The sequence below is a fragment of the Oncorhynchus kisutch genome, linkage group LG26 (genome assembly GCF_002021735.2).
Source record: "Oncorhynchus kisutch isolate 150728-3 linkage group LG26, Okis_V2, whole genome shotgun sequence".
Taxonomy (NCBI): Eukaryota; Metazoa; Chordata; class Actinopteri; order Salmoniformes; family Salmonidae; genus Oncorhynchus; species Oncorhynchus kisutch.
In genome coordinates this window covers 43,611,393-43,632,993 of record NC_034199.2, presented here as the reverse complement: position 1 = coordinate 43,632,993, position 21,601 = coordinate 43,611,393, and the positions used below count along the sequence as shown (strand labels likewise).

The following is a 21,601-nucleotide window of genomic DNA, read 5'->3' as shown; positions in this document are numbered from 1 at the left end:
TAACTTTCCCACTCTTAATTATTCACTATTTATTCAGGACTATCCATAATCATGGTGGCATCCTCATCAATGTAGAAGAGTTTAGAAACATATTATATTCTTTTTTACAATAAGTTACTCCAAAATAATACAATACATTATTTACCATTAATTTCTATTGGGCACAAAATATTCTGAAACATAACCAAAACAAACAGCAAATCCAATACGTATTTTTAAATGGAAAAAAGCTTTCAATGTAAACTTAAACCAGATATAAACTATGTAGAAAAGGACCTATAAATATATTTTTATCTTTGAGAACTAACTATCACTTAAATTAAAGCAAGACATTCGGGGACAATTGGAAATGCCAAAAACAATGAAATTAGTAGGGCTGTGACGATACATATATTTTTACATGCCAAAAATAAAAACATGAAGCTGACCATACTCTTTTTGACCTTTAAAAACCTGCTGTATGTAAAATATTGTTTGCTATAAGCTTGGGAAATAAATAAATGTTGACTCAGGATGACAATATAATGATGTTTGTTTCCAACATCAGGGCTGTTTTCCTAAACTTAAATCCAATTGTTTTGTTTTCATTCCACGATACGAGCCAGCATCGCGATACTGGTATCCTCCAGGCCTAGAATTTAGAAGTATTGATTTTGATATTATGTTTGAGCAAAATAACACAGCATTGCCATGGCAAAATGTATAGAATTGCAGGAAATCTGCTTTAAAACTGCAACAAAAATCCTCAGCTCCATTAAATAATATGTAGAATTACAGGAAATGTCTTTTAAAACAGCACAATTTTCTCCCAATGCCACGCCCCCTTGCCACTCCCACTGCCACGCCCACCACCTTCGCCCCTTTTTGAACTAGAAAAAAACCCTGGTGGTTACTGTCATGCATGGATTTCTGCTGGGATAGTGGAATCCCATGCAGTTAAGCATGTTAGGGGAAGAGTCAGGACGGGAACAGCCTTGTAACAACCATAAGAGGAGATGCTTACTCACCAGTGGTTCAGAGTTAGTCCTAAGCTCCAGTCAGTGTTTATTAAAATGGTTCACCTCCAAAATAATTTATCAGATTACTTTTGCTATGGGAGGATAAAGGAGTAAGCCTATCATCAAATTTACAAACTGAACACACACTGGTTTTTCTTATGATATTTCATCCAAACTGTCAACGTGGGCCATTATGGCTTGCCTATCATTCAGTTTGCTGAAGCACACATAACTCGAGCGACAGGTAGCGAGCGGATAGACCATTGGGAAAGTAACAGAAAGGTCACTGGATCGAATCCCGAGCTGACAAGGTGTAAAATCTGTTAATGTGCCCTTGAGCAAAGCACTTAACCCTAATTGCTCCAGAGTTGCCATTAATAATGGAAGAGCCTCTGGCCATGACACTGCTCTACGAGGACCTCTCAGGGGAAGCTGGGACATGCAAAAAACACATTTCCAATTTACACGTGAAATAGGTCAAATATAAAACACAGACAAAATGATTTATTATTATCATCAATATGAATTGTGGGCTAGGCTAAATCAGTGGAAACCACAGTCAAAGCTGAGCCAATGGACGTGCCGGGAACAGACAACACTCAAGTTACTCTCTTTAACAACAGGCTATTCAACAGAATAGTGACATCATCACATGACTGAGGCGTTTGTATATTTTCTAGCCAATCTCTTCCCATCCCCCTTCCATCGGCTAACAACAGATCCTCTCTCTCAACACTGCAGATAGTCCTACACGTTTTAGGGTAAGATTTATTCCCTATTATCGTCAGGGATTGTCGTTCAAGCAAATCAAAATCCTGATTATGATTAGGAATCATTAGCCTATTTCAATTGAACCTCAGCAGGAAATCAATAAATGATAGGACCCAGAAGTGATGACATTTAGCCTAGTGTCATTCGAATCAGTTCAAGTGTCGTCAAAAAACAACAACTGAATACGCTCTCATTGGAAGAGCAACGGTGACATAACAATTCAGACAATACTGGCTGAATTGAAGAGTGTGGGTGGGTTGAGAAAGAGAGGATGTTGGCTAAAGGCATTAATGTAGCCTTGCTAGCACACCTCAATATTTCAGAATAAACAACAACAACAAAAAAAGTTAGATGCAATATGCAAAAATAGCTGTGTCATTTCCTGGTTGCTAAAATTCAAAATAATTTTCCTAAATTCTGTTTGTGCCAAAACAAGTTGTGTATAGTGTAGAGAATCATTGTATCATTAAACCATTAAACCAAAACTCTTGTATTTTCAGCTGGTGTACAAAATCAAAAGTAAAAGACAGAACATATCTACCACTTCTTAGACTTGCCTTCAATTAGAATGACATATCTACAACACACATTTCTATGTGAATTTGCTCAGATCATCTAAAAAGTAACATACTGCAGCTTTAAGAAAAAATAAATAAATTGGGGAACGAGAGTCGTACACTCAATATACTGTCCCCAGTCGTAAACCTTGTCCACCTACACTTCAAACTTAATTCAGATGCACACAAGTCTCTGTTATGAAAAATCTGTAAGTTCTGAGTAGACTTCCCCCCAAGGTTCTATCACCAGCCTTGTGATGTGATGACTCCAGTCTCAGAGGGCCCAGTAAGTAGGCTGTCACATGAGTTGGATGGTAGGTATACAAGAATTGGAGGACAAGCAGCTCAATGCCTAAACTGTTCTTGAATGAGCTTGGGCAACAGTGTGACTCTTTATAAGATTAATGGCTGGGCAACTAGTCAGCCCCTAAATTCCCTGCCACCAGTGGAGGCTGCTGAGGGGAGGACGGCTCATAATAAATATATGGAATGGAGTCAATGGAATGGTATCAAACACATCAAAGACATGGTTGATGCCACTCCATTGACTCCGCTCAGGACATAATTATGAGCCGTCCTCCCCTCAGCAGCCACCACTGCCCTGCCACCCATAGCAATAAGAAAAAGTGACTTGCGACACTATCTCCATCTTTTAAACCCTTCAAAAAAGGACCAAAACCTAGAGGCATTTTGGAAAATAGGTCCTTTGTAGCAATTCCTACTGATGGTTGGCTGAGCACCAGTCTTGACCAATAGGGACCAGGCCCTTTGCCCTGGCACAGCATGTTTAAAATGGCCAGTGGAGGTAAGGAGATGATTGAACATCAGAATAATCCAGTGGGCAGCATTGTGTAGCGGTGGCAGTGTGAGCTTCTCTGTGGATTAACCCCAGCCGCAGACAGCCAGGCCCAGCAGACAGCCAGGCCCAGCCAGGCCCGCAGACAGCCAGGCCCAGCATCCGCAGACGGCCTGTGGCTGGGCTTGACTCGCAGACAGCCAGCCGCAGGCACAGTCGCAGACAATCAGCCCCATCCGCAGACAGTCAAGCCCAGCTGCAGGCCCAGCCGTAGACAGCCAGGCCCGGCAGCAGACAGCGAAGCCCAGTCACAGGCTCAGACGCAGAAAGCCAGGCCCAGCCACAGACAGTGCTGGCTGTCTGCCGCCGGGCTTGACTATCCGCAGACAGCCAGCCCCACCCGCAGACAGCCAGCCCCACCCGCAGATAGCCAGGCCCAGGAGCAGACAGCCAGGCCCAGGAGCAGACAGCCAGGCCCAGGAGCAGACAGCCAGGCCCAGGAGCAGACAGCCAGGCCCAGGAGCAGACAGCCAGGCCCAGGAGCAGACAGCCAGGCCCAGAAGCAGACAGCTAGGCCCAGAAGCAGACAGCTATGCCCAGCAGCAGACAGCCGGGCCCAGCAGCAGACAGCCAAGCACAGCAGCAGGTGAGAGGGAGAATGCAGTAATCCCACTGGAAGTTAGCACAAGGCTATAGCCTGCACCCCATGGGGCGTAGTAGTGTGGGATGTCCACATTTGCTTAGAATAAACAGTACAGTACAGGTTCTGTCCCCATTTCCTTACAGTAAACACTTTAGAATGTAATTATCTGTTTAGGCTCCTGCATATCAGTCTTCTGGCACATAAAGCAGAGTCATGATTCTAACAGAAGAATGGTGCATGACATTCCTTACCTTTAACGAGTCGAAGCAGGCAATAACTCTTCCATTTTCAACCTGGCAGCTCGTTGGTGGGTGTGCAAATTTGCATTCCTCATCACTCCGTGAGCAAGTTCCTCTCTGAAACTGCCGACACACTTCCAACGTCAGCCATTTTGTGTCCCTTACTGAAGATATATTGAGAGCCATGTCAAGAGGTTCCAATCGAACGCTGCCAGTCCAATGTATCAGTTGAGTTGACTCTTAACTCAAAAAACGGCAACACATTAAAAAAAAGTTCACAACTTTTGTCTCTGTCTGATTAATGCTTGAAAAGTTTACAAATCATATGAAGCAACCAGACTGGCCTCACTGCATCAGCTGGGAGGAAGGCTAATCGATCAACGAGCAATCACTCATCAATCAGTTTGCACCAATGGGAGACCTCTGGAAGGGTTGAGGGCTTGCTCTGTGACACAACGGTGTGTCTATCCTCCTCCACTGACAAGGACTCTCTCATTAATGGTATGTCGAGGCAATGGCGCTCCTTGAAAGAATATTCATGAAGACTTGCCTGGTATTGACTTTGCCAACTTCTCACAATTTGTGCTTTGGTAGTTCTCCCCTCCAGTAAATCTTTCCCCTTGGGATACCTTAGCCACTGGAGTTGTTCAGAAATAAATTGGAGGCGGCTGAAGATATGCAGCTGAAGTATCCCGGCACTGCTCAGGCCTGGCCTTGAAGGGAGGGTTGGCTTCCCATGCACATTTAGACCAGAGAGCAGGTTGAAGTTGGAGATGTTTTTTGAAAAGCACTTTCTGTTGGTGATCTGGAAGATAGAAAATAGTTATTTGTTTAAAATACTATTAGTGCTCTTATTATACTATAGTTATTGCTATACTCTAGGCTTACTTCATGTTATGCTGCTCAAGTTGCTATGGCCTCTTTTCAATTGATGAAACTGAGAAAATCTCAACGCTACAGTTGTGAAAGCAGGGTGGGGTACAGCATAACAGTGTTTACTCTGTAGCAGTGGGGAGGGGGGAGTATGGGAAAGGACTCAAAAGCTCTGTCCGCTGACTTTTTAAAAGGGACATTATACTACAAAATGAATGCAAATAAAAGGAAGCTGATACCATCTAAAATAGAATGTCCACCTCCAGAAATTAGCCCAATAATATATTGTTAAAATTATTATAACATATTGGACCACTGTATTTAGCCTATGCATGGTCCATATTATCAGGTTTGCTATTAGCAATAAACTTTATCAGCTTTAGCCCAACTGATGCAGCAAATTACAAATAAATAGGCTGAAGCATGGGGTGCCCATCTGCATTTACCCTATCGGGGGTCGACCGATTAATCGTAATGGGCGATTAATTAGGGCCGATTTAGAGTTTTTATAACAATCGGGAATCTGTATTTTTGGATGCCGATTTTTCCGTTATTACCAGCTTTCATATGTTCTCATGTTCTAAGCAAGGAACTGAAACGTTAGCTTTCTTACATGGCACATATTGCACTTTTACTTTCTTCTCCAACACTTTGTTTTTGCATTATTTAAACCAAATTGAACATGTTTCATTATTTATTTGAGGCTAAATTGATTTTATTGATGTATTATATTAAGTTAAAATAAGTGTTCATTCAGTATTGTTGTAATTGTCATTATTACAAATAAAATAAAATAAAAATGGACCGATTACTCGGTATCGGCTTTTTTTGGTCCTCCAATAATCGGTATCGGCGTTGAAAAATCATTAATCGGTCGACCTCTATTAACCAGATCCCAAATGTGATATTTTAACTAGTTATTATCCTATTAATTAATTTTATGTGCCAAAAACTTGCATAAACAGGGTGAATATAATGTAGGCCTATCTGTTAGGGTAACTCGCCACCCAGGGTAACACACCCCCCCGGCCTGCCACAATTACTCTTGCTCAACAAAAAAAATGAAAATTTAAGTCACTCCCCCAAAATTGTTTCAAGAGAATGCAGTGGGATTGTATCCCCTGCATTGTATCTCCAAGTTACCCTACAATTGGCAGTAGCCCCTCTCCCCTACTGCTAATCGCAGAACAGTAACATGCTTTAACCATGCTGCTGCTAAAAACTCTGGGTTTAAAATGGCGCAGTTCACGCTTATCTAGGAGTTGAGAAATAAATAAAGTAGGAATGGTGAGCTGGAAACACCCTCTTTTTAACAACGGCCATTAAAACAGCTGTTTTTGCAAGTGCAAGAAGTTATGCTATTCATAACTACGAGAAGAATATCTCTCTCCCATAGAACCCAACAACAACAAGCTGACTAGGTGAATAGATAAACTATTCTACTATGGGGTTGTCCGATTTTTCTATTAAATTACGCAAATGTGGACTGTTCTACCATCTTCAACGTGCGCCTCGGCAGAAATATTTTTTCATGTTCAGTATTTTCTTTACGTGGCGGCAATGATTTAGCCAATTTCCTGCAATTCTCAGATTTGTGTCATAGCCGAGATACATTTTTGCAGTTTTAAAGCTCATTTCCAAGGATTCTACATATTCTGCCATTGAACTGAGAGAAAATGTTGCAATTTTAAAGATAATTTCCTGCAATTCAATGCACTTTGTGTTATTTTGCTCAAACGTAATACCAAAATCAATACTGTATAACTGTCTAGCTTTTATTTTGGTGATTGTTAGTTCTCAAAGATTAATTAATTTCAAATTATAATTATATAGGTCCATTATCTTTTCTACATACAGTGCATTCGGAAAGTATTCAGACACCTTGACTTTTTCCATGTTTTGCTACATTATAGCCTTATTCTAAAATTGATTAAATGAAAAGAAAATCCTCATCAATCTACACACAATACACCATAATGACAAAGCAAAAACTGTTTTTTAGACATGTTTGCAAAGGTATAAAAAATAAAAACAGAAATACCTTACTTACTCAGACCCTTTTCTACGAGACTCGAAACTGAGCTCAGCTGCATCCTGTTTCCATTGATCATCCTTGAGATGTTTCTACAACTTGATTGGAGTCCACCTGTGGTAAATTCAATTGATTGGACATGACTTGGAAGGGCACACATCTGTCTATATAAGGTCCCACAATTGACAGCGCATGTCAGAGCAAAAACCAAGCCATGAAGTCGAAATTGTCTGTAGAGCCCCGAGACAGGATTGTGTCGAGGCACAGATCTGGGGAAGGGTACCAAAACATTTCTGCATCATTGAAGTTCCCCAAGAACACATCGGCCTCCATCATTCTTAAATTGAAGAAGTTTGGAACCACCAAGACTTTTCTTAGAGTTGGCCTCTCCGACCAAACTGAGCAATCGGGGGTTAGGGAGGTGACCAAGGACTCCGACAGAGCTCCAGAGTTCCTACGTGGAGATGGGATAACGTTCAAGAAGGAAAACCCATCTCTGCAGCACTCCACCAATCAGGCCTTTATGGTAGAGTGGCCCGACAGAAACCACTCCTCATTAAAAGGAAAAGCCCGCTTGGAGTTTGCCTAAAGGCCTCTCAGACCATGAGAAACAAGATTCTCTGGTATGATGAAACCAAGATTGAACTATTTTGCATGAATGCCAGGAGTCACGTCTGGAGGAAAACTGGCACCATCAATATGGTGAAGCATGGTGGTGGCAGCATCATGCAGTGGGGATGTTTTTCAGCGGCAGAGACTGGGAGACTAGTCAGGATCGAGGGAAAGATTAACAGAGCAAAGTACAGAGAGATCCTTGATGAAAACCTGCTCCAGACTGCTCAGGGCCTCATACTGGGGCGGAGGTTCACCTTCCAACAGGACAACAACCTTAAGCACACCGCCAAGACAACGCAGGAGTGGCTTCGGGACAAGTCTCTGAATATCCTTGAGTGGCCCAGCAAGTGCACGGACTTGAACCCGATTGGACATCTACGGAGAGACCTGAAAATAGCTGGGCTGTGACACTCCCAATCCAACCTGACAGAACTTGAGAGGATCTGCAGAGAAGAATGGGAGAAACTCCACAAATACAGGTGTGCCAAGCTTGTTACGTCATACCCAAGAAGACTCGAGGCTGTAATCGCTGCCAAGGGTGCTTCAACAAAGTACTGAGTTAAGTGTCTGAATACTTATGTAAATGTGATATTGCAGTTTTTGCTTTTGTTTTTTATAAATTTGCAAACAAATCTAAATAAACGTTTTTGCCTTGTCATTATGGGGTGTTGTGTGTAGATTTACCAGGGGGAAAAAATGATTTAATCCATTTTAGAATAAGGCTGGGGGTCTGAATCCTTTCCGAAAGCACTGTACATCTTTTAGTCATTTAGGTTTACACTGAATGTGTTTTCCTTCCCAAAAATGTATTTTATTTTTTAAACAACAGTTTTACAATTTGGATCCGCCTAAGGGTTTCTATGGCAGAAAAATCCCTGTCTCTGATATGTTGTTTTGACATTACAAGAGATGTGCATGCGTTTTCTGTGATAAATCCACAGCCCAGCCACCAGCCTCACACACAGCAGCCATCATCTAATCAGAGTGACATATTTGACTGATTAATGCTTCTGACCTTGAATCTGTGTTCAGACTTTGAATTATGACATTTTAATTCTGTGCACTCCATCTCCGGCAGATTTTCTATTCAAACAAACAAGTCCAATAATACAAATGTATCAATATGCTTGGGGGGGAGCCAGAGCAGCTGGGGGACCCCAGGAGGAGCCCAAAAAGAGTAAAGGTCCCTGGGCCTGAGTCAAATAGTCACAGGCAACGATATACATTTTGTATACAATCCTGGAAATGTTAGCCTCAATGTCAGCATGATATTTCTGATAAGACTATTTTTTGGGGGGCATGGCCAGAGCGTATGCTACTGAATGCATTTTTTATGCTACATCGTGAACGAAAGTTTGAAGGTAAATAAATTGACACCTAAGCTACTTACAATTGAAGTACATGATTAAAGTGCCAACAACAATATCCTTCACATTCTAACTGCTGTCGCTGGTTGGGAAAAAAAAAAAGTAGGACACCAAGTCACGGAGAAAAGAAAAAAAAGACAATTTAATTCATAGACAGAAATGTATATAATTGGGGTAATTGTGATATTTAAATAGCTTGTAAGGAATAACTGAAGGTAGGCATGCGCATCTCTCGTGAGAGGTATTATTCTATTGTAAACGGTAAGTCTTCTGTATTTTCTGTACTGTTGAGAAAGTGAGTGTGGTTTTGCGGTTATTAACAAAACATATCAGTGCAAAACGGAAATACAGAAATGCAACAGTATCACTGAATAGTTTGACCTTTATTTTCAGTGTGGGAGGCTCTGCACTGCAACACTTGTGAATTCAGTTGGAAGGTTGTCAGTGAGAGAGAGAGAGAGAGAGAGAGACTCTTATTTTGCTCCTGGCTCATCCTGCTTTGCAGTAGTTCTGGTTCTGTTCAGCTCCTGGTTTTGAGTGTTTATACTTATCCCCTAAAGGCAGCAGGCGGGATGCCCTAAAGGCAGCTGGATGCCCTAAAGACAGCTGGATTCCCTAAAGGCAGCTGGATGCCCTAAAGACAGCTGGATTCCCTAAAGGCAGCGGGCGGGATGCCCTAAAGGCAGCTGGATTCCCTAAAGGCAGCGGGCGGGATGCCCTAAAGGCAGCTGGATTCCCTAAAGGCAGCGGGCAGGATGCCCTAAAGGCAGCTGGATTCCCTAAAGGCAGCGGGCAGGATGCCCTAAAGGCAGCAGGCAGGATGCCCTAATGGCAGCTGGATTCCCTAATGGCAGCTGGATTCCCTAAAGGCAGCTGGATTCCCTAAAGGCAGCGGGCGGGATGCCCTAAAGGCAGCGGGATGCCCTAAAGACAGCTGGATTCCCTAAAGACAGCTGGATTCCCTAAAGACAGCTGGATTCCCTAAAGACAGCTGGATTCCCTAAAGGCAGCTGGATTCCCTAAAGGCAGCTGGATGCCCTAAAGACAGATGGATTCCCTAAAGACAGCTGGATTCCCTAAAGGCCGCTGGATTCCCTAAAGGCAGCTGGATGTCCTAAAGGCAGCTGGATTCCCAAAAGGCAGCTGGATTCCCAAAAGGCCGTTGGATTCCCTAAAGGCAGCTGGATGCCCTAAAGGCAGCTGGATGCCCTAAAGGCAGCTGGATGCCCTAAAGGCAGCTGGATTCCCTAAAGGCAGCTGGATTCCCTAAAGGCAGCTGTAAAATGCAAATTAAGGGACAGCCTTAAATAATCCTATGGACCAGAGAATGACACTTCATCACTTAAAAATAGCCTACTGTCCTACAGACTGAAACACTGATCTCATGAAAAGATTGACTCTAGTTTGATAACATGTGACAGGTCTTTGCAAATTTCTCATTAAATTTGTTAATGGAGTCCAATTATCCGCTGTGTATACAAATGAAACTAGGTCTAGGCCTATCTATGGATTGATGGGCTAGTTTGGTCAGTGTGAACTCTGGCATCCTGTTATGTCTGTTTGGGATGAGTAACTGGCTCTAGGGCCTAACAATTACAGAGGTTACTATTGTAAACCATCCAGCTTTCAGCTAGGCACAATGCAGGTAGCTATTTACTGAGTCTGCAGGAGCATGAACTTCATATTATAATAGTCTTAACTACCAACTGAACTGGCGTGACTTGAATTTTCTTACTGTTACCAAGGTTCCAATCACACTGCTGTATGAGAGAATCAGCAGTACTTACTTTATCTACAGTAACCATGGAGACCAAACTAATGCAACATTAAATAAACCCTTCCTATAGTGTATGCTGTAATTTTCTTAGCTTCCAAAACAGTTTGAAAAAGCACAACCTAGAAGCACTGGTTTTGAGTGAAAATAAAAAAGTTGTCATTCCAGCACTGCTGTCAAATAATGGAATTGAAAGTTGCAACAACAATAATTTCCAATAAAAAAATATCATAGCCTAGCTTCAATAATTACCCTATAGTACAGGAGAAAACTAGTGATGGGGAAAGAATCGATTCAGCTACATATCGAAAAATAATTTCGGACGATATTATATCGATACTTGGTTTTGATAGGCAGTGTTAGCTAGCGCTAGTCATCTGTAACTGCGCCAAAACTCAGGTATTTTTAAACCTATAGTTTGTTCTCCATCTAATTTTTAAAGTGAGCCAACATGTTTTCAGCACTTATTCCCATGACTCATCAAAACTAATTTTCTCATACTCTCACTTGTCTCTCTGCAGCAGACATATACAGAGCACTGCGTTTGGAACAGCAAATTGCAATAAAATGGCAGTATCGGATCGCAATGCATACTGTATGGAATCGCAAGAATCGTGATAATATCGTATCTTGAGGTCCCAGCCCTAGAAAAAAAATAACTGTACACCAGCCCAACCTACAATCAACTTTGTATTGGGAATGTAGAGTAGGGAAACCTTACATGTCCCTATTTGTGACAGTCCTTCTCCAGGTACTTTCCTTGGTGTATTCTGTTTGTGTTTGCTTTCATGGCAGGTTAACACCTGTTGCCTGAGAGAATAAATCATGCTTATGAGATGTGTTGGCCCTCAGTCCTCCACAACCCTGTACTTAACACTCCTACAAACCTTGTACAAACACACGCACACACACACACACTTGAAGTCAGTCAGACACAGGACAGACAGCCTGGGTAAGTAGTGAAACGCCACAGGAAGTTGCAGAGCAGGCAGGCATCAAGGGAGCACCTTGTTCTTTCCTGGCAGGATGGGAGAGGTAAATTCCCCACACTGACCAGCTAAATTTGAACATTTGAGATAAACAGCCATTATAGGCAGCAGCCATTTCAAGAGAAGCAGATTCTAACCATCTCTACGAGTGAAGTCCTCTATCTCTCCCTCGCACCGCATGGTATGCAGCATAATGCAGCAAATTCCTTTATGAACTAGTCAGGAAAACAGGAGCAGCCAGGGAAACAATCCTCTCACCTCATGCAGTGTTGGAGCTCTCCAGTCTTTCTAGCATCCACCACAGTCTGGGTTAGAAGTCCGACTTCTCCTAATTACTTTCTGCCTAGATATAATCACCATGTGAATAGTAGTCATTCCCCTCTCAGTGCTGTGTGCTCAGGCCCATGCCTAGACAGGGATTTTCTTTCCACGACAGTGCAGTAAAAGACTGTCTGCTTAACTCTCTGGCTGAAACAATTCCAGCCACCCCTTTTCCTGCCTGCCCACCAACCTCCAGGAAGACCCTCCCAGCAGACTCTGGCCAATAGCATATCAGGAACAGATTTGCTGTGCAAAAAAAAAATGTCTGCAAGGCTCAGACTGACAGCCAGGCTAGCTGCAGACCCTGATCTGATGCCAAACATGTATGCTCTGTTGATAAGCATTATTACCAATGGACGCTGCTGACGGGAGGACGGCTCATTATAATGTCTGGAACGGCGCAAATGGAATGGCATCAAGCTCATGGAAACCATGTGTTTGATGTATTTGATACCATTCCACTGACACCGATCCAGCCATTACCACGAGCCAGTCCTCCCCAATTAAGGTGCCACCAACCTCCTGTGATTATCTCAGATGATCTCTAGACCCAAGTCTTATAATTCCTCCTTTGATTTGAAGCATTATTGTTCACTGTTACACATAAATACACATAATAATTGACTAAACTAAATATTGGATGTGTAATCAAGAACAACTCTAACATAACAGCACTTTCTCCACTAGCTTATCCTGTGCTTTCTCATAAGGTGAACAACCAAAAATGTTTACACTGGAAAAAGGATTGTAACGTAAGCTTCTCTCTATTTAAAGTCCCCCCCACACACACACTTTGAAGACCAAAACCAAGAGACGTCATCAAAGTAACTTGTAATGAGAGTTTATAGCTGGCAATAAACAACAATAAACAATACGTATCGGTATCTGAAGTATTGGTAGCTAGCGTTACTGTATTCATCATGAGCTAGCAAGGAAAATAGGCTACAAGCTATCTACCAAAGTCAGTGAACGAGCTCACCACCACACGTCACAGCTAGCTAGCTACTGTACAGTAGCTGGAACTTTGATAGCTAGCCAGCGCTAACATGACAAGCAGAATATGCTAGCTTCTGTACTAGAATTTAGCTAGTCTCTTAGGGATAACACTATTATTAGGAACTCACTTTTACTAACCTGCAATACATGACACAACACGTCTGGGGGGGGGGGGGGGGGGGGGGGGGGGGGGGGGGGGGCATAGCGAGCTAGCGAGCTAGCAAGACAACATGTCTGACAAGGTGAAGCTAGCATTTCTACCTGCTTACCTCGTCATCACGTGAAGTAAAGAGGACAAGGTGCTGTTCAATGGTCCACTTAATTATTGTCGTATTACCTAGCTATAGACACTTTAACAGGAAAACAACCAGGTGCTTGATTTCTCTTCGTTACTTTGTAGCACAGATTTGACACAAGCAACAAGCATTTGACAGCTCGCTCTACGACTGCCAGTTTGATTTATTTGAAGGGTAACATTCTGGCAGAGTATGCCAATATGCATACTAAAATCGGAAGATTCGTTAGAAATATGAATCTTATTGAAGGTTTAATAGATAATTCACGTTATTGTTTGTCTTTCAAATAACCTATTTTTGGTCAAACAAAAGTATTAGTGAAATGGGAATCTACTCTCTCCCCACAGCAGCCATAATGGTACATTCCAAGCGAATGTCAGGAGGCTCCAGAAGGGCAAGGGCTTGCTTGTTACCAAGGGAACAGCAATGGAATCGAGAGGAAAATTACAGGGATTTTTTGTTTTTAGTTTATTACAGGTTTTTAATTCAAAGATTTCTGTTTTAAAAAATCAAGCCAGTATCCATCTCCTTTTTTTCTGGGAAGAAAACATTTCATTTTTTGTTATTCTTCTGTTAGTGATATAATTCAACGCTAGATATTGAACATAAAACAATTGGCCTATGAGATGTTTTTAAAGCTGTCCCAAAACAGATTGAGGCATTATGAAATTAATGGGGAAAAAAACAATTCACTCTGATTAAATCTGAATCTGTGTTGAAATCGTATCCTATGCTTACTGATGCTCTTTTTCACCAACAGTCTGAGGGAATGAACAGCAAGCATCCTCCTGACCCTGCATTACACTCAAGGTCACCACAAGGCCACCTTGCAGAATGACCAGGGCAGAATGCTGTGGATAAGATAAAGGCTGCACCTTGTTGATTGATGGGATGTTGTCTATAGTATAGTAAGAAGATTGGCAATGATACAACTTCCATCTATACCTTGTTGAAACCAGGACAGTTTAGAAGCAAACAAATAACTAGGCCTAAACCTAAACGTGTTCAGAGAGGATGTGTTAAAGAGTTTCGATCAGGCAAATTTGACTAATGAAATCATCTGCTACAATGGCTATAGGAAGTGTTCAGTATGTATTGTGAACTTGTTAACCTAGGAGAAGTGGTCAATGAAATCTATCAGCCCGGAACTTTACCACTGACATCATGTTTAGGCCCTGTGTGGCCACTCTGATACACATGCATGCCTGCAGGACATGTATCAACCATAACATCGCTCTTGGGGACATCACACACTAATGATGCACACGGTTAGCAAACCTTTTGCATTTATAGAAATCTCTACAAGGTAGAACACTGCATAATCCTGTGACATTTTTCTCCAAGAACAGTATATCTTGTGACGATTTAGTGTGACTCTTGATTTAGTGTGACTCTTTGCTTGTTATATTTACACATTTACACACAGATGGTCCATTTCTAAGTCAGGAAGTCACAGGACGTTCTTGTTATTTATTTAATCTCCTTTGACAGACCGCCTGCCACGTATTCTGTCATATAACATGTATTTTCCCTGTCGTTTGTTGAGTGCCAAATATTGGATTATGGAGGTATTTATGGAGACAAACACATTCCTTCCACTAAATTGAAAGTGGTATGTGTGGAATGATGAGCCGGTATTGTTCTAGGCATAGGAAAAAAAAAGATAACCAGACTGGAATGTTAGACTGGTGGTGGGGGAAGCCTGCTGACTGAGCTTCGCTATCCTGGCCACACCACAACCCACCAATCGTGTGACTGTCAAGCAGAGGTGGGGACGAAACGGCAGCAGAACACACTGTCAAATGATACAAATTGTCATCTAAAGTCATCTACTACGATGAAATTCCATTCATGCCATCCTTCTACCAGTCAATAATGCCTAAATCAAACTGAGTCAGTCTCTGAGCACGATAGCTAAATTAAACTGGGTCAGTCTCTGAGCACGATAGCTAAATTAAACTGGGTCAGTCTCTGAGCACGATAGCTAAATTAAACTGGGTCAGTCTCTGAGCACGATAGCTAAATTAAACTGGATCAGTCTCTGAGCACGATAGCTAAATTAAATTAAATCAAATTTATTTGTCACATACACATGGTTAGCAGATGTTAATGCGAGTGTAGCGAAATGCTTGTGCTTCTAGTTCCGACAATGCAGTAGTAACCTACGAGTAATCTAACCTAACAATTCCAAAACTACTACCTTATACACACAAGTGTAAAGGGATAAAGAATATGTACATAAAGATACATTAATGAGAGATGGTACAGAGCAGCATAGGCAAGATGCAGTAGATGGTATCAAGTACAGTATATACATATGAGTAATGTAGGGTATGTAAACAAAGTGGCATAGTTTAAAGTGGCTAGTGATACATGTATTACATAAAGATGCAGTAGATGATATAGAGTACAGTATATACATATGAAATGAGTATGTAGGGTATGTAAACATTATATTAAGTAGCATTGATTAAAGTGGCTAGTGATACATTTATTACATCAATTGTTCCCTTATTAAAGTGGATGGAGTTGAGTCAGTGTGTTGGCAGCAGCCACTCAATGTTAGTGGTGGCTGTTTAACAGTCTGATGGCCTTGAGATAGAAGCTGTTTTTCAGTCTCTCGGTCCCTGCTTTGATGCACCTGTACTGACCTCGCCTTCTGGATGATAGCGGGGTGAACAGGCAGTGGCTCGGGTGGTTGTTGTCCTTGATGATCTTTATGGCCTTCCTGTGACATTGGGTGGTGTAGGTGTCCTGGAGGGCAGGTAGTTTGCCCCCGGTGATGCGTTGTGCAGACCTCACTACCCTCTGGAGAGCCTTACGGTTGTGGGTGGAGCAGTTGCCGTTCTCGATTGTGCATCTGTAGAAGTTTGTGAGTGCTTTTGGTGACAAGCCGAATTTCTTCAGCCTCCTGAGGTTGAAGAGGAGCTGCTGCGCCTTCTTCACGACGCTGTCTGTGTGGTGGACCAATTCAGTTTGTCTGTGATGTGTACGCCGAGGAACTTAAAACTTACTACCCTCTCCACTACTGTCCCATCGATGTGGATAGGGGGGTGCTCCCTCTGCTGTTTCCTGAAGTCCACAATCATCTCCTTCCTTTTGTTGACGTTGTGTGTGACGTTATTTTCCTGACACCACACTCCGAGGGCCCTCACCTCCTCCCTGTAGGCCGTCTTGTCGCTGTTGGTAATCAAGCCTACCACTGTAGTGTCGTCCGCAAACTTAATGATTGAGTTAGAGGCGTGCATGGCTACGCAGTCTTGGGTGAACAGGGAGTACAGGAGAGGGCTCAGAACGCCCCATTGTGGGGCCCCAGTGTTGAGGATCAGCGGGGTTGAGATGTTGTTACCTACCCTCACCACCAGGGGGCGGCCTGTCAGGAAGTCCAGTACCCAGTTGCACAGGGCAGGGTCGAGACCCAGGGTCGAGTTTGGAGGGTACTATGGTGTTAAATGCTGAGCTGTAGACGATGAACAGCATTCTCACATAAGTATTCCTCTTGTCCAGATGGGTTAGGACAGTGTGCAGTGTGGTTGCGCCGTCTGTGGACCTATTTGGGTGGTAAGCAAATTGGAGTGGGTCTAGGGTGTCAGGTAGGGTGGAGGTGATATGGTTCTTGACTAGTCTCTCAAAGCACGGAAGTGAGTGCTACGGGGCGGTAGTCGTTTAGCTCAGTTACCTTAGCTTTCTTGGGAACAGGAATAATGCTGGCCCTCTTGAAGCATGTGGGAACAGCAGACTGGGATAAGGATTGATTGAATATGTCGGTAAACACACCAGCCAGCTGGTCTGCGCATGCTCTGAGGACACGGCTGGGGATGCCGTCTGGGCCTGCAGCCTTGCAAGGGTTAACACGTTTAAATGTTTTACTCACGTCGGCTGCAGTGAAGGAGAGTCCGAGAGTTGCGGGCGTGTCAGTGGCACTGTGTTGTCCTCAAAGCGGGCAAAAAAGTTATTTAGTCTGTCTGGGAGCAAGACATCCTGGTCCGGGACGGGGCTGGTTTTCGTTTTGTAATCCGTGATTGACTGTAGACCCTGCAACAGGGTACAGGGAAGCAATGCGGAACATATCCCAAGCCACATATCCCAATCCACATGATTGAACTGGATCAGTCTCTGAGCACGATAGCTAAATTAAACTGGGTCAGTCTCTGAGAAGGATAGCTAAATTAAAACTAAGTCAGCTAAATTAGAATCTTAATTCAGATGTCATATGTAGCTTTGGGATTCAATATTGACCACCAGGAGAGGTCTAATCTTTGATCTTGTCACATTGACTATCCCCTTCAAAAGAATGAAGCAGAGATATCAGAGCTGTGTGTGGAAAGGTCACCACCTTTCTCCCTTCTAGACTGGAGAAATGTCACTGTCGCTGACCAGGTTGGTCAAACAGACTGAGATATAGAAGAGACAATATGAGAGTGAAAACAGTTGACTTTGTTGAGGCATCAAACTGATTTATCCTCCTCTGTGCACTATATTGGAATCTATGAGCTCATTTATAAGATAAAAAATGGTAAAATAGTGCAATCAATACATTTTTGTCATTAAATGTTCCAAACCCCCCCCAAAAAAATATTTTTGAAAAAGTGGTTATTCTAAAACTTTTCCTACCCTAATAATGATGATTACCAACCTTCTCTGGCATCCACGCATACCAACACACATATATTATTATTTTTATTATTATTATTTAGGTCATTTGTTAATACTAGTTTGATAGTAGCCTACACTCTGTTGTATTACAGCAACCCTGAGGCACTCTCTATTCCAACAGCAGTCACTGTTGTGCTGGATGTATTTGGACTTAATCATTATTTCTCTCAGTTCAGTTGCTGAAAATATTTACAGTCAATGTGCTAAATCAATACGTTCAGAGTAATTAAAGCAATACAACTCAGAGACAAAATTACTGGATAAGGGTAAGGTTCTATAAAGCCTATTCAAACCTGTTTGCCTCCTTGTGTTTATTTGTGTGAGAGAATGAGAGTGAGATACACAGAATGCTAGAGATGAGGGAAGAAGTACTGCACACAGAAATAGAATGCTATAGATGAGGGAAGAAGTACTGCACACAGAAATAGAATGCTATAGATAAGGGAAGAAGTGCTGCACACAGAAATAGAATGCTATAGATGAGGGAAGAAGTACTGCACACAGAAATAGAATGCTATAGATGAGGGAAGAAGTGCTGCACACAGAAATAGAATGCTATAGATGAGGAAAGAAGTGCTGCACACAGAAATAGAATGCTATAGATGAGGGAAGAAGTACTGCACACAGAAATAGAATGCTATAGATAAGGGGAAAAGTACTGAACATAGAAATAGAAACAGGAAATGAGAGAGACAGTACCTCTCCAGTTTGTGTATCAGAACTTCTCATTTATCCGGAGCCAACGGGAAGGTGGGTAGAAGGTCAATGTGAAAGTGATGGCTGGTCAGTGCCCACGTCCCTCCTACACTTGTCGGTGCCAGTCTGCACAGCCATGAATATCACTTCATCCATCTACCTACTAGTCATTGTCTGTTATACACACTTCCTCATCTTCACTGTCTATCTTGTACTGTTTGATACTTATCAGATGAGAGGAAAAAACATTATATGATTTTATTATACTGTCAAATTTTAACCTAATATTAATTTCATAAACTACAATACAATTATAGTGCTATTCTCTTCAGAATCAGTTTCTGATATTATGCCCCATTTAGTGGTAAAAAAGGATCACTTTCTTATTGACAAGTTGACAACAATATATTTGTTATATTTGTACAGTGTAGTGAATATGGTTAAAAACTGTCAAAAATGTAGTCAACGATATCTTCAGAATTTGTCCCATACATCAATCACATGTAGATGCAATTTTGCGTTATACTTTATTATTGCAAGAATGTAAGGTACTAATATTTGTACAAAAATGGGTTGGGACGGACTTAATAGCTTGACTAAAAATGTATTTAAAAAAACAAATGAATAAAACATATTTTGGCTTAGTGTATTGAAAATATCAAATTATAATCATACTGTATTAATTATATCGCAAACAGATGCAATTTCAGCTTATGGCCGCTAGATGTCACTCTCCCCCTGTCTGTTTTTTAGGACTACACAAGAAACTGGACCACCACTGGAGAATCATTCATAATCACCGTGGAATGCTTTCTATCAAGTTATTTGAAAGTTTACTTTCTATTATAACATTTTTATTGAAATGTCCCAGAGGTATGTCCCATCACTATTCCTTTTGTGTCAAAGGACGATTCAGAGGACCATTGATGGCTTGTTTCCGTGGTATTCTAATAAGGAAATGAAAGGACATTCTACGTGACCATTAGTGTGTGGTCAATAGTTGAACAATAACCTGGAGATGGAGTGTGTCTGCCACTTGTGTCCTTGGTCAAGCAGAGGGATACATGACACATCTTTCAAGTATGTAGGTTCGGAGAAGTCTGAATTCTTATCAAATCCCAATACTGCAGGCTTTGCTTAAACAACAACTACAGTTTAGCACTTGTGTATCGGCAATAAAACATGTAAAAGTAAGTTGGACTATTTGGTTTCATTAGTACAGTGTAAAACTTTATTATTGTTTTGACAGTATTAGACAATAAAATGAACAGTAAAGTACCATATTAATTATTTACGGTAAATTGCCGTTAAAAGGCAATGCACTCTGGGTGATTTTAGCCGTAAACAGTAAATGATACCATACATTTCAAAGAAACTTTTGTTTAACAGTACATTACTGTAACCGCACAGCATTGTGGGATTGTCAACTTGGAATTTTTTCAAACAATACTTGAGTAATAGGATTGAGAGACATCAAGGTCCGAAGTGAACCAAACAAGGTGTGTACAACATTCCTATGATTTACTAAATTACATGGTATTGTTGTTTCTGGCTAATTTAAATATTTGGGGGAGTACCTTTGTAATAGGCTACATTTGTGCCAGACATTAATGAGAGTGCTGTACCAATTGAACTGATATGTGGTAATAGTGACCCCAAAAAATGTAATGTGTACAGGGAACAGTGGCAGTCTTATACCTTCAATGGTTGAGTATTTTTCATGTCCTTTGACCTTTGATAAGGCCTCTCTAGAAGTGATATAAAATACCAAAATCTAACTACATGCCTGATTAGTTTGAGTACACATTTGAGAACTTTAAACCTGTTACAATTTGCTGTTTGACTCCAATGGGTGTACTACTTCCTCTGTTGGTAGGCAGTGGCACTAATTCTGTGTGGGAGGGCTCTGGGATGCTCTTAAAACTGACTGCTGCCTGAAGATTCAGGAAATTCAGGAGTGACAGACGGGAACTGGAGAAACTCCGCAGTTTATGGTGGGAATAAACACATTCTTAAACCACATGGACAAATTCAACTAGTCATTTTTTAATGGGATAACTTTATACACAAATTGTCTCTCTACTTGTGTCTTAGGTCAATTTGTTGAATATTACAACACAACCATGTCTAGAGAAAAAAGTGAACAGTGAGGCCACTGACTGTTTCCCAGTTGATGAGTACAGTAGGAGGTACTATCTCCCGGTCACATATGGGATCATCTTTTGTATTGTGGCTTGTTGGAAACATCACCTCAATCATTATCTACGTGGTCAGGTTGCGGCCATGGAAGAGCAGCAGCATGGTGAACCTTGCCGTTGCAGACCTCCTGTACGTCCTTCCTGGTCCACCACTACATCCAGGACGACTGGATCATGGGCGACGTCATGTGTCCCATTGTCTGCTTTAGCTCTCACTTCAACCTGTGCTTTAACCTGTATGGCAGCATCCTCGGCGACAAAACAGGTAAAAGTAAATTGGACTATTTGGTTTCATTAGTACAGTGTAAAACGTTATTGTTGTTTTGACAGTATTATACAATAAAACAAACAGTAAAGTACTGTATTAATTATTTACGGTAAATTGCCATAAAAGGCCATGTACTCTGGGTGATTTTAGGGGTAAACAGTAAATGATTCCATACATTTCAAATACATTTAGGTTTAACAGTACATTACTGTAAGCCGCACAGCATCGTGGAATTGTCAACTTGGAAAATTTTTGAAGGCTTAAGCTCCTACTTCAACCTGTACGGCAGCATTCTCTTCCTCACCTACCTGAGTGAGTTCCACTATGTGGCCATGGTCCTCCCGCTGAGGGCAGCCCAGGTACAGAGGAAGAGCTGGGCTGTCATAGACTACTCGGCTGTATGGTTCATATCTATATTGGAGATTACAACCATGGTCTACATGACCACTGTGGAGAAGACTGAGAATGTAATTTATGTATGTATTATTTTTAATTAAGCTTTATTAAGAACAATTC

At 41.7% G+C, this 21,601-nt stretch overlaps 1 protein-coding gene across 11 annotated transcripts in view; it reads right to left on the bottom strand.

The window, feature by feature from the left end:
* LOC109870721 (muscleblind-like protein 2a) overlaps nt 1-13,419 on the bottom strand; it is a 40,613-nt gene extending 27,194 nt beyond the window's left edge. For 8 of the 11 annotated variants that reach the window (XM_020461338.2, XM_020461337.2, XM_020461343.2 and 5 more), the window contains exons 1-2: nt 13,241-13,413; nt 4,017-4,809 (exon numbers count right to left, since the gene is read on the bottom strand). In XM_020461338.2, the coding sequence (XP_020316927.1) occupies nt 4,017-4,190 (174 nt within the window). In that variant the 5' untranslated portion in view covers nt 4,191-4,809; nt 13,241-13,413. Of the gene's footprint in view, nt 1-4,016; nt 4,810-11,912; nt 12,129-13,240 lie in introns of those variants that run through there. The other 3 variants (XM_020461333.2, XM_020461335.2, XM_031805706.1) reach the window with 3 other exon arrangements.
* Nucleotides 13,420-21,601: the final 8,182 nt, after the last annotated feature.